Genomic DNA, 13,355 nt, shown 5'->3' on the forward strand with positions numbered 1-13,355 from the left:
CTTTGCAGCAGCAGTACAATGCAATACATAATATTAGGAAAAATTGTGAATTACAGTATATATACGAGGGGTGATTGATAAATTCATGGCCTATGGTAGAAGGAGATGAGTTATACAGCTCTTGTTACATGCACATACAGGTCAACTCTTTGAGTGATTATGCAGAAAGTTTGAAGTTAATAACTCATCTCCTACATTAGGCCACAAACTTATCAATCACCCTGATGAGTTATTAACTTTCTGCATAATCACTCAAAGAGTTGAATTGCATTTGCATGTAACGAGAGCTGTATAACTCACTTCCTTCAACCCTAGACCACAAACTTATCAATCACCGCGTGTGTGTGTGTGTGTGTGTGTGTGTGTGTGTGTGTGTGTGTGTGTGTGTGTGTGGGTAGGCAGTATCTATGGAAAAGAGAATAGTTGACATTTCAGGCTGAGACCCTTCATCAGGACTGGAGAAAAAGATGAGGATTCAGAGTTAGAAGGTGGGGGAAGGGGAGGAAGAAACACAAGGTGATAAGTGAAACTGGGAGGGGGAGAGGTGAAGTAAAGAGCTGGGAAGTTGGTTGGTGAAAGAGATACAGGGCTGGGGAAGGGGGAATCTGATCGGAGAGGACAGAAGGCCACGGAGGAATGTCTATTCAGAAATCAGATGGCAGAGGGGAAGAAGCTGTTCCTGAATCATTGAGTGTGTGCCTTCAGGCTTCTGTACCTCCTTCCTCATGGTAGCAGTGAGAACAAGGCATGCCCTGGGTGTTGGGGTTCCTTAATGATGGACGCTGCCTTTTTGAGGCATCGCTCCTTGAAGATGTCCTGGATACTATGGAGGCTAGAGCCCATGGTGGAGCTGACTAGGTTTAGCACATTTAAAAGTACTTTTAAATATATCTGCCTCAACCTCTGGCAGCTCATTCCATACATGGATCACCCTCTGAGTGAAAAGTTTGCCCTTTGGGTTACTATTAAATTTCTTACTTCTCACCTTAAACCCATGGCCTTCAGTGTAGATAAGGACCAGCGGTTAGCGGGGACATGGGCCACAGCAGCTCTATCCATGCTGTACAACGCTGTTACTCTATTCCTGAGCGCCTTGTGCTCCTACCGAGTGAGAACAGGTTGACGTTAAACTGTGACGGAATTGTCCCACTCAGTGACAGCTTAATTGACAAATCAAACGCTCCCTTGCGAGCACACACCCTCACCACAGTTGCCTAACATATCTTCCTTGCCAGAATGCTAATATTAGCCCTGATACAAAAATAGTCTGCGGCTGTTTCATTCCGCAAGTTAAAAACTAGCCCCAGAGTTGAACAAATACAGAAAGTGCAATAATGCCAAGGTGCACAGGCTGAAGTCACAGTTATTTAGTTCCAATTAAGTGACAATTTACAATGGAGGGGGAATCACAGGGCTGTGTGTTTCTGGAATTGATAAATCAATTTGACAAAAGCACGCAGTTTTTCATTTCATTTACAAAATACTGGAGGAACTCGGCGGGTCAGGCAGCATCTGTGGAAATCTATCGACATATCAGGCCAAGACCCTTCATCATTTCCGTAGATGCTGCCTGACCTACATTGAGCCTTGAAGTGGATGGGCTTCAGCAGCAGAAGACACTAGCATACACTCAGTGGTCACTTTATTAGATACCAAATGAGGCTACTGAGTGTAGGTCACCATATGCTACCCCAAAATGGAGGGGCAGGCTTGAGAAACCACCTGACTTCTACTCGACATTCATGTGGTGTAGACGTTGTTGCTCTTTATTAAGTTATGTAGTCATACGTTGGTTATCAGTCCTTAGGGCTGTCAGTCTAGAGGTCACTTCGGGTGCTACAGAAATGCAACCCTGCTTCCTTTTCGTTAAGCCTCCACAATCTTGCCAGACTGATAGACAAACAAGAAATGGCATCTTATCGTGATCAGCCTTGTCCAAAAATAGACCCCTTTTAATCCCCATGATTGCATTAATGCAGATTAGTCTGCATTCCCATTGTAGTCTCTTCCCAAACAGTTCATCAGCTGAACTGGTATTTATGTGTTGTCAGCTAATCAGCATTGGACCTGTTACCTGTTCATTAGCAGCGAGTGGAATATCATTGACATTTACTTCGCTGTTTATGTCTAGTTTAAGAATTAATCAATTTAGATGACAAATTCAAATTCTTATTTTTAAAGGCTAGCATCAAATTGAACAATCAGCCATTAAGGAGAATCGCTTTGTGTAGAGGATTGTGTAGGTGTAAGTATATGAAAGCAAATCAGTGATCCCTTTGGAGGGATTTTTTAAGTACTGGCTATTATTGTAGAGAGGATGCAGAAAGGTCATTCATCCCCCTCGAGATTGTTCCACCGTTTAACAGGAATTGTTGGACCACTTTGTCAAGCACCTCCTCTCCATCTGCCAAAAATGATATTTCCTAGTGGCCAACCAATCTAATTCCTATCCCTATTCCAGTTCCGACATGTAGGTCCATGGCCTCCTCTTGTGCCAAGATGAGGCCACCCTCAGGGTAGAGGGGCAACACCTTGTATTCCGTCTGGTAGCCACCAACCTGATGAGGGGTCTCAGCCCAAAACATCAACCATTTATTAATTTCCATTGATGCTGCCTGACCTGCTGAGTTCCTCCAGCATTTTGTGTGCGTTGCTTAAGAAAACTGATCTGCTTCTGACCTCTGACTTATGACCTCTCACTTCTGACTTCTGCTTTAGTTGGAACATCTTTCCTATCCCTGAAGTACAAAAAAAATCTCAGGTGATGATACATATTTCAAAGCTTTCTGGAGGAGCAAATCCCAGAGCTCAGGAATGGCATGGTAGTGTGGTGGTTAGTGCAGTTGCTTTACAGTGCCAGTGATCATGGTTCGATTCTTGCCACTGTCTGTAAGGAGTTTGTACGGTCTTCCCGTGATCACCTGGGTTTCCCCCGGGTGCTCCTACATTTCAAAGATGCATGGGTCAGGGTTAGAGAATTGCTGGCAAGCTGCATTGATGCCAGAATCATGGCGACACTCGCAGGCACTGAGCACCATCCTCGGGATGTATTGGTCATTGAAGCAAAGCGACACATTTCACTGTATGTTTCTGTAGATTGATGTGCATTTGACAAATAAAGCTCATCTTTATAATCTCTCCTTAAGAGTAAAGAAGTCATCTCTAACTTTAAGACTAAATGTTTCAATTGAACGCGCACCCGCCACTTCCACTGGCAGCACATTCCACACCTGCACCCACTAGCTGACTGAAATAATTTCCCCTCGGTTGCCTCTTTAAATACTTCACCTTTCACCCTTAACCCATGACTTCTAGTCCTAGTCTCACCCAACCTGAGGGAAAAAGGCCTGTGTGCATTCAGCTAGTCTACACCCCTCATAGTTTTGTATACCTCTATAAGATCTCTCCTCATTATCCTACACTCCAGGGCAAAAAGTCCTACCCAATTCCACCTTTCCCTATAACTCCGGTCCTTAAGTTCAGGCATCATCCTTGGAAATTTTCTCTGTACTCTTTCAAGCTTATTGACATCTTTCTTGTTGGTAGTTGACCAGAACCACCCTCAATACACCAAATTAGGCCTCACCAACATTTTGTACAACTTCAACATTATATCCCAGCTCCTGATCTATAAGTTGTAACTGCCTACCTTGCCCTCGCCTTCAATTTGCTCAGCAACAGTGATTTAGGGAGCATCTGTCCTTCAGTACAACCATGCCAACCACGGTGCCCAAGGAGCTAGTTGCATTTGCCCAGCCTTGACACATATCCCTCCGAAACCCTCCTATCCATCTGTCATCTGATGGTTGCTATTGTACCTGCCTCAGTACTTCTTTGGGCAGCTCATTCCACACGCATACCTCCTTTTGCATGAAGACCACAACATATAGGAACCGAATTAAGCCATTTGGCTCATCGAGTCTGCTCCGCCATTTCACCACGGCTGATCCATTTTTCCTCTCAGCCCCAATCTCCTGCTTCTCCCCTGTATCCCATCATGCCCTGACTAATCAAGAATCTATCAGTCTCTGCCTTAAATATACCCAATGACTTGGCCTCCACAGCTGCCTGTGGCAATGAATTCCACAAATTCACCAATCACTGGCTAAAGAAATTCCTCCTCATCTCCATTCTAAAAGGATGCCCCTCTATTAGGAGGCTGTGTCCTCTGCTGTTAGACTCCCTCACCACAGGAAACATCCTCTCCACATCCACCTCATCGACATTAGATAGGTTTCAAAGAGCTCACCTCTCATTCTTCTGAATTCCAGTGAGTAGAGGTCCAGAGCCGAGCAGCTCTCCTCATACGACGAGCCTTTCACCTCTCACCTTAAATCCATGCCCTCTAGTGTTTTAGATCCCCTTCCCTGGGAAAAAGTTCTGTGCGCTCATCTTGTCTATGCTCTGCATAATTTTATAATGTCACCCTCTTAATGTCCTACATCACAAGGCACAAAGTCCTAGTCTGCCCAACCACTCCCTGTACTTCAAGCCCTCAAGTCTTGGCAGCATCCCTGTAAACCTTCCGGGCACTCTTCACAATTTGACCATGTCTTTCCTATAACAGGATGTCCAAAGCGGTATGCAATACTGTAAGTGCGGACTCAGTATCATCTTGTAGAACAGTAAAATGACATCCCAAGTCCTGTACCCAGTGCCCAGACTGATGAAGGCCAGTGTGTCGAATGCCTTTTTCACTGCCCTGTCTCGCAGTCTCATTCCCAAATCCTGGGAAAATAGGAATTGGGAATGAGTGAATTCTAATCACAATTATTGACATCCGGAGAAACGGGTCAGCTCACATAATCTATTACACTATAGCCAACTCCAGGATATTCCAAGCAAACTTTCTTTAACAATAGAATGAAGATAGGAGACGGGGCAGGCAATGTGGATGCAGCAAACCCACAACCAGTAAATAATAATCTTCCATCATCCATACATTAACTGGATACAAAGCAGCCATAATATTACATTTAATTTGTTTTATTCTTCCATTCCACATTTGGCTTTGGTAATTAGTATAATTAACAAGGAAGCATACATCTGAACATTAAAGGCAACCCGTCTAACCCTCCTTGTACACCTATCTGTATGGGCTTGAGTATCCTGCCCAGTACCGAGCAAATAATTGCCCATAACGTCATTCAATAAATTGCATTTTCAGCTCAGTTTATAGCACGTGTAGGAACAAACCCTTCAGCCCACAGTGTTGTACTGAACTAATAAAACTAACCCCTTCTCAGAATCAGCATCAGGTTTACATCGCTGATATACACACGGCGGCCGCTTTATCGGGTACAGGTCTCCTCCTGTCGTAGCCCATCCACTTCAAGGTTCGACATGTTGTGCATTCAGAGATGCTCTTCTGAACACCACTGTTGTAACGGGTGATTATTTGATTTACTGTCACCTTCCTGTCAGCATGAGCTGGTCTGGATGCTCTTTTCTGACCTCTCTCATTAACAAGTTGCTTTCACCCACAGAGCTACCGCTCACTGTATTTTTTTGTTGTTTTGAATCACTCACTTTAAACTCTAGAGACTGTTGTGTGTGAAAATCCCAGGAGATCAGCAGTTTCTGCTATACTCAAACCATCCCGTCTGGCACTAACATGGTCAAAGTCATTTCGATCACATTTCTTCCCTGGAATTCACTGGAATTTAGAAGACTGAGGGGGGATCTTATTGAAACGTAAAAAATTCTAAAGGGATTGGACAGGCTAGATGCAGGAAGATTGTTTCCAGTGTTGGGGAAGTCTAGAACAAGGGGTCACAGTTTAAGGATAAAGGGGGAGCCTTTTAGGACCAAAATGAGGAAAAACTTCTTCACGCAGAGAGTGGTGAATCTGTGGAATTCTCTGCCACAGGAAACAGTTGAGGCCGGTTCATTGGCTATATTTAAGAGGAAGTTAGATATGGCCCTTGTGGCTGAAGGGATCAGGGGGTATGGAGAGAAAGCAGGTACAGGGTTCTGAGTTGGATGATCAGCCATGATCATACTGAATGGTGGTGCAGGCTCGAAGGGCTGAATGGCCTACTCCTGCACTTATTTTCTATGTTTCTATGTTTTCCCCGTTCTGATGTTTGGTCTGAACAAAGACTGAACCTCTTGGCCATGACTTCATGCTTTTATGTATTGAGTTGCTGCCACATGATTGGCTGATTAGATATTTACATTAAGGTGCAGATGGACCTAATATGTTGGCCTCTGAGTATATGTCATGAAATTTGTTGTTTTGTGATGCAGTGCAAGTACCGTACTAAAGGTCGAGGGGTTAGAGTGAAAGGTGGAACCTGAGGGGCAACTTCTTCACTCAGAGGGTATGAGGGTGGAACGAGTGGCCAGCAAAAGTGCTGGATACAGGTTCAATTGTAACAGTTTAGAGAAGTTTGGATAGGTATGTGGATTGGAGGGGTGTAGGGGGCTATGGTCTAGGTGCATGTAGATGGGACTCGCAGGCAGGAACTAGGTGGGCTAAGGGTCTAATTCTGTGCTCTATGACTCTATAAGAATTGCTATAAGTTACAAAATAAATAGAGTGCAAAGGATGAATAACAGAGAGGTGTTCATGGTTGGGGGGGGCCACACGATGTGCTTGCCCCTCAGTTTTCAGCACATTCGTGTGCCTAAGAGCCTTTAGAATGTCTCTGTCACATTCGCTTCCACCACTAATCCAGGAAGAGCAACTCAGGCTCCCATCACTCTCGGTGTTAAAAAGAAACATCGCGCATCTCCTTTGAATTTACTCCCTTTCACATTAAATGCAAACAATCTATAGATAAGAAATATCCAAATAATCTAATTAAGATGTTCCATGTTAAGACGTTTAACATAATTAATATGTTAAGATGTCCCTGTTACAAGCACTCAAGTCAATATTAAATTAGATTGGATGAATAATGTCCAAAGGCAAGACTGGAAAGAGCAGGCAGACGACTGCCAGTTCTGTAGAGCTTTTAACGTTCCTAGGGGCTTCACAGGCAAACTGCCGATGAGATTTCTGTGGCACAAGCTGCTTCCTCTTTAACCATGTTGGTGAGCAGCTCCAGGAAGGTCTGACTTCTCAGAACTGAACAAATAACTTGGATATTTCACAGTCAACCACTTTGTTATGGGTCCTGATAGGGTAAGGATGGGAGATTCACTACCCTAGACGATGTTACTGAGACTAATCGGTTTTGGTACTTTAAACTTGCAGATTATTGTGTTCAGTTCTGGTCATCTCGTTACAGGTTGGATGTGGAAGCTTTCAAGAGGGTGCAGAGGAGATGTACCGGGATGTTGCCTGGATTAGAGAGGGTGCAGAGGAGATTTACCAGGACGTTGCCTGGATTAGAGAGCATGTCTTATGAGTAGAGGCTGGGCAAGCTTGGGCTTTTGTCTTTGGAGTGAAGGAGAATGAGAGGAGACTTGATTGAGGTATACTAGGTGATAAGAGGCTTAGGCAGCATGGCTCTTTTTTGTCCTAGGTCTTGTATGCCTCAATGACCCAGGGAGCGATGTTGGCTGGTCGGGGGCTTTTGGTAGGGTCACCCATGCCAAACAGGTCAAAGGGCAGAGGCCAGACTAAGAGTGGTCCTCCAGGCCTCCAGGTTTGGGGGTTTGGCTCAGGGCCGACAACCCTGACTCTTCAAAAAAACAGAAACAGCAATGAAGAATCCTTCTGCATCTGAGTTCGATGGTTGTCCTCAGTTGCAGTCCAGGACTTGCATGACCGCCAGTGAAGGAAGCCCTGAACAATGCCAGAGATCATTGCAGCCCTAAATGCCAGTGGCATGACAGGCAGAAGCAATCTTTTTCACCAGGGCGGAGCTAATAGGAGGGGGCATAATTTTAAGGCGATTGGAGGAAAGTACGGGGGTGGGGTGATATAAGAGATAGCTTTTTTAACCCACTGAGTGGTGGGTGCATAGAATGCACTGCCAGGGTTTGTTGTAGAGGCAGACACATTAGGGACATTTAAGAGATTCTGCGATAGGTATACAGATAGAGGGCTATACTGGAGGGAAGTGTTAGATTGATCTTGGAATGAGTTAAAAGGTCAGCACGACATCGTGGGCTGAAGGGACTGACTGTGCAGTACTGTTCTATTTTATTATAGATATATAGGTACTGATGTTCTATATTATTAACTGAATTTAACTTCTACAACTGTGGTGGGATTTGAATGCAGGTCTTTAGACTATTAGACTGGACTTTAAAGTTGTTCATCCATTGGACCTCCTGTTGGCTTAAATTCAGGGAGGGAGGCGATGTTGGAGAATCTACAAAGAAGCAAAGGTGGCTTGGCCATCTGCATCTGGTTATAGTGGATGGAAATTGTTAATTACTGGGTGTAATTAATTATTAATTATCCTGGGCAGCAAAGGAACTCTGAGTCCAAATCTATTCCGATGTTTTTTTCCTCTGGTAAGATTTTCTTACTCCTTGTATTGGCACTCCCTCTAGAGGCAGAAGCCTTGAGTGACAACTGCAGTTTTTAAACTGAGAGCAAAGCAAATAGCAAATTGCATGCTTTTGGTTTTCCTTTACCCCACATTTGAAACTGACAATGATGCAACGGACAAGGGCATCTTAATATTAAAAGTAAATGCACACAAAATTCTGGGGGCACTCAGCAGGTCAGGCAGCAACTGTGGAGAGGAATAAACAGTCAAATTCCTGGGCCAAGACCTTTCATCTTTGGAGGGGAATAAACAGTGGACATTTCAGGCCTAGGTGCTTCATGACAAAATCTCAGCCCAAAAAGACAACTGTTTGTTTCCCTCCATAGATGCTGCCTGACCTACTGAGTTTCTCCAGCATTTTGTGTGTGTTACTCAGGACATCCCGAGTCTGCAGAATCATTCACTTTAATATTGCAAGCCTTTTAATTGTGCCACCAGATCTCCCCATAATTATTGCAGGGGAATTAATAGCCAACGTTTCAGGCCAAGACCTTTCATTATTCCTGAGAAAGGGTCTTGGTCCAAAAAGACAACTGTTTATTCCCCTCCATAGATGCTGCCTGACTTGCTGAGTTACTCCAGCATTTTGTATGTGTTGCTTAAGATTTACAGAATCTGCAGAACCTCTTGTGTTTCCCATAATCGCCTCCACTCTGGGAGTGTCGCAAAGACACAAGAGACTACAGATGCAGGATATCTGGGACAACGCACACAAAATGCTGCGGGGAAAGACCACAGCCCGAATCGTTTATTTCCCTTCACAGGTGCTGCCTGACCTGCTGATTTTCTCCAGAATTTTGTGCACGTTGACCCAGGGTATTGCTTTCAATCCCAACTATCCCAATTGGAGTGGCTGATGAAGCTCCCTGAGGGGATGAGGGACTTCACTCACAGGGCCACGGGGGAGAATATGAACATGTACTTCTTGTCTCACAGGGGAGTAAGGAGTGATTGATTACCTCTTGGAATTCTCCACACCACAGACTTGTAGAGGCTGGATCCCTGGGCATATTTGAAGAGGAGGCTGAACTCCTATGTGAAAGATCAGGGAATTGGGAGTAGTGGTGAACTCGTGTGGCATAGATGGTCCTATTGGAAAAGTGGGTTAGGGTTGGGGAGCCCTCTGCTCCAATTGGCATATGTTCTTATTCTGGAATTATTTTTATCACATGTAGCAAGATACAATAAAAAGCTTTTGTTTGCATGCCAGATCATTCTGTACACAATTATATTGACATTTTTAAACCGTTGTTTAAAATCTTATTATTTTTATTTAGATACAACATGGAATAGGCCCTTCCAGCCCTTTGAGCTATGACACCCAGCAACCCCCTGACCAAACCCTAACCTAATCGCGGGACAATTTACAATGACCATCTACCAACCAGTACCTTGGACTGTGAGAAGAAACCAGACCACCCGGAGGGAAACCATTCTCCACGGTCACGGGGAGAACGTACAAATTCCTTCCAGGCAGCAGCAGGAATTGAACCAGGGTCACCTGTTCTGTAAAGTGCTGTGCTAACCACTACGCTACTGTGCCGCCCTAAGCTGAGAAAGTGAATAAAGAATTCAGAATATAGTGTTATAGTTAGAGACATTATGCTGTGCAGGTAGACAAATAAAGTGTAAGGAGTGAGCATTTAAAATCATCATACAAGTGTTTAAAACAGAATGTAAAATGCAGAGTCTCAATTATAGAAAAAGTGAAGTGCAGGTATACAAATCAATGTGACTATGTAAACATTTAAAGATTCAAGATCTTGCAGTACACGAGTGTAAAGGAGAACAAATGATTTGCAGCATAAAAATACACAGTAAACATAAGGAACACAATAAAAAACAAAACAAAATGATAAATATCATTATAAAAGCAATCATATAAAACACGACGTACAAGTAAATGTTGTACGCATGGGCTGTATGTACAGAGTGTCGCCAGGTGCTGGTGGGTTAAGATCATTATGGAAGCATCAAAAGCAAAATGTAGAATACAAACACGGGGAAATCCGCGGATGCTTGGAGTCCAAAGCAACAGGCCGCAAAAGGCTGGAGAAACTCAGCAGGTCAGCAGAATCTATGGAAGTTAAGAAACCATATAACCATATAACAATTACAGCACGGAAACAGGCCATCTCGGCCCTTCTAGTCTGTGCTGAACGCTTACTCTCACCTAGTCCCACTGACCTGCACTCAGCCCATAACCCTCCATTCCTTTCCTGTCCATATACCTATCCAATTTTACTTTAAATGACAATACCGAACCTGCCTCTACCACTTCTACTGGAAGCTCATTCCACACAGCTACCACTCTCTGAGTAAAGAAATTTCCCCTCGTTTTACTCTTAAACTTTTGCCCCCTAACTCTCAACTCATGTCCTTTTGTTTGAATCTCCCCTACTCTCAATGGAAAAAGACTATCCACGTCAACTCTATCTATCCCCCTCATAATTTTAAATACCGCTATCAAGTCCCCCCTCAACCTTCTACGCTCCAAAGAATAAAGACCTAACTTGTTCAATCTTTCCCTGTAACTTAGGTGCTGAAACCCAGGTAACATTCTAGTAAATCTTCTCTGTACTCTCTCTATTTTGTTGACATCTTTCCTATAATTCGGTGACCAGAACTGTACACAATACTCCAAATTCGGCCTTACCAATGCCTTGTACAATTTTAACATTACATCCCAACTTCTATACTCAATGCTCTGATTTATAAAGGCCAACATACCAAAAGCTTCCTTCACCACCCTATCCACATGAGATTCCACCTTCAGGGAACTACATACCATTATTCCTAGATTTGATGTTTCAGGCCGAGACCCTTCTTCAGGACTGGAAAGGAAGGGGGGAGATGCCAGAAGGTAGAATCTGGAGTTCCATTTACAGAGGAAGTGTGGTGCAAATAGACAATAAGGTGCAGACAAATGGAGTGCACGTATAGAAGCATTTGAAATCATTGTAACCTACAATGCAGCACAGTAACAGGCCCAACCAGCCCACACTGTTCAGCTAAACCCATGTGACCAACTAACCTACTAACCCGTACGTCTTTGGAATGTGGGAGGAAACCGGAGCACCTGGAGAACGTACAGACTTCTTGTAGACTGCGGCGGTAATTGATCGCGGGTCTCTGGCGCTGTGATAGTGTTGCGCTATCGTGCCACCCAATTGCATCCAGCTGTAGTAAGTAAAGAGAGTAAAGAGTTCCCATTAGCTGGAAATGTTAGCCACTTAGCAAAAGAACCAAAGAGACAGAAGGGAAAGCTCTCACACAGTGTTGGGAGAAGTTTCCACTGTGGCCTTCTGTAGGAGTTGAATCGGTGTTTTAGGTTACTATACTTAACCACACACCCCCACCCCATCTATTACTCCCATCACTGCACTTTAAACCAATGTTTACACTGTAAATACAAGCTGGTATTTATGTATTTGTACACATTTTATTCATATCTGTACTTCAACCTCTATTTTTATATAATCATTATTCTTTATGGTTGTTGAATATTGTTGTTTTTGTTACATGTGGTGCCCTGACCAACACACCACAGCAAATTCCTAATTTATGTAAATCTATATGGCAAGTAAACTTGACCTTTGATTTTAAACACACTGTATTAGACGCAGGTGGACAGAAGTATGCATCTTTAATGCACTTAATGATAATTGTAGGCTTAAAAAAAGTTATGAGGGATTGAGCAAGGACAAGATGCCGTTGCAAAATGGTGCTGAGCCAAATAGCCTCTTTCTGTGCTGTAAGTTCTCTATTTCAACCCTGGCCGTGAGAGAAGAGGAGCTGGTCTGAGACTTTATAAATCATTGGTCAAACAGTGCCTGGAGTATCGTGAGCAATTTTGGGCCCCGTAACGCAGAAAGGATGTGCTGACATTGGAGAGGGTCCAGAGGAGGTTCAGATGCCAGGAATGAGGAACGTCTGAAGCATCTGGGCCTGTAATTTCCGGAGTTTAGTAGAATGAGAGGGAATCTCATTGAAATCTAGCGAATATTGAAAGGTCTGGATAGGGTGGATGTGGAGAGGATGTTTCCTATGGTGGGGGAATCTACGACCAGAGGGCACAGCCTCAGAATAGAAGGAAATCCCTTTAGAACAGAGGTGATGAGGAATTTTGTTAGCCAGAGGGTAGTGAATCTGTGAAATTCATTGCCATGGACACTGCAGAGGCAAGTCATTAGGCATATTTAAAGCAGAGATTGATAGGTTCTTGATTAGTAAGAGTGTCAAAGGTTAAGGAGAGAAAGCAGAAGAATAGGGTTGAGGGGGATAAGAAACCAGCCATGATGGAATGACAGAACAGACTTGATGGGCCGAATGGCCTAATTCAGCTCATATGTCTTAAGCTCCCTGGTGGAGAGGTGCGGTGCACAGTTCCACTCTCCCGCCCAGGCAACCCAGTCGCGATGAGCTCCCAACTCTCTCCCTTCTGATCTTCCAGCGTACGTTCTGCCGGTGAAGGTGGAGATGGAGATGGTGGTGCAGCAGTACGAGAAGGCCAAGCAGGTCCGCGAAGAGCAGCTCGAGCGACTGACACAGATCTGTCAGGAGCAGGCGGTGAGTCGGGCGGGGAGAGTAAGTACCGGCAACCCTGCCACAGCTACAAACTCCCAGGCATCGTCCAGCTGCAGATTAAAGATTAGCATCACTTGTCACCTGTACCGTACATGGAAACACTGAAACCTACAGTGAGCAGTGCCCATTGCATCAACGACCAACACAGTCTGGGAGCTGCCCACTAGTGTCTCCATGCTTCCAGCACCAACATAACTTACTAACCCTAACCTGAATGTCTTTGCAATGTGGGCACCCGGAGGAAACCCACACGGTCACAGGGAGAACACACAAACTCCTTACAGACGGTGGCAGAACATAGAACATTACAACAATTTC

At 44.2% G+C, this 13,355-nt stretch overlaps 1 protein-coding gene across 1 annotated transcript in view; it reads left to right on the forward strand.

Annotated features, from left to right (window-relative positions):
- Positions 1-13,355, forward strand: part of tmem266 (transmembrane protein 266) — a 74,172-nt gene that overhangs the window by 34,525 nt on the left and 26,292 nt on the right. The window contains exon 7 of the mRNA XM_059946107.1: positions 12,904-13,019. Coding sequence (XP_059802090.1) covers positions 12,904-13,019 — 116 coding nt within the window. The remainder of the gene's footprint in view (positions 1-12,903; positions 13,020-13,355) is intronic.

Source organism: Hypanus sabinus, chromosome 21 (genome assembly GCF_030144855.1).
Source record: "Hypanus sabinus isolate sHypSab1 chromosome 21, sHypSab1.hap1, whole genome shotgun sequence".
In the NCBI taxonomy this organism is placed as follows: Eukaryota; Metazoa; Chordata; class Chondrichthyes; order Myliobatiformes; family Dasyatidae; genus Hypanus; species Hypanus sabinus.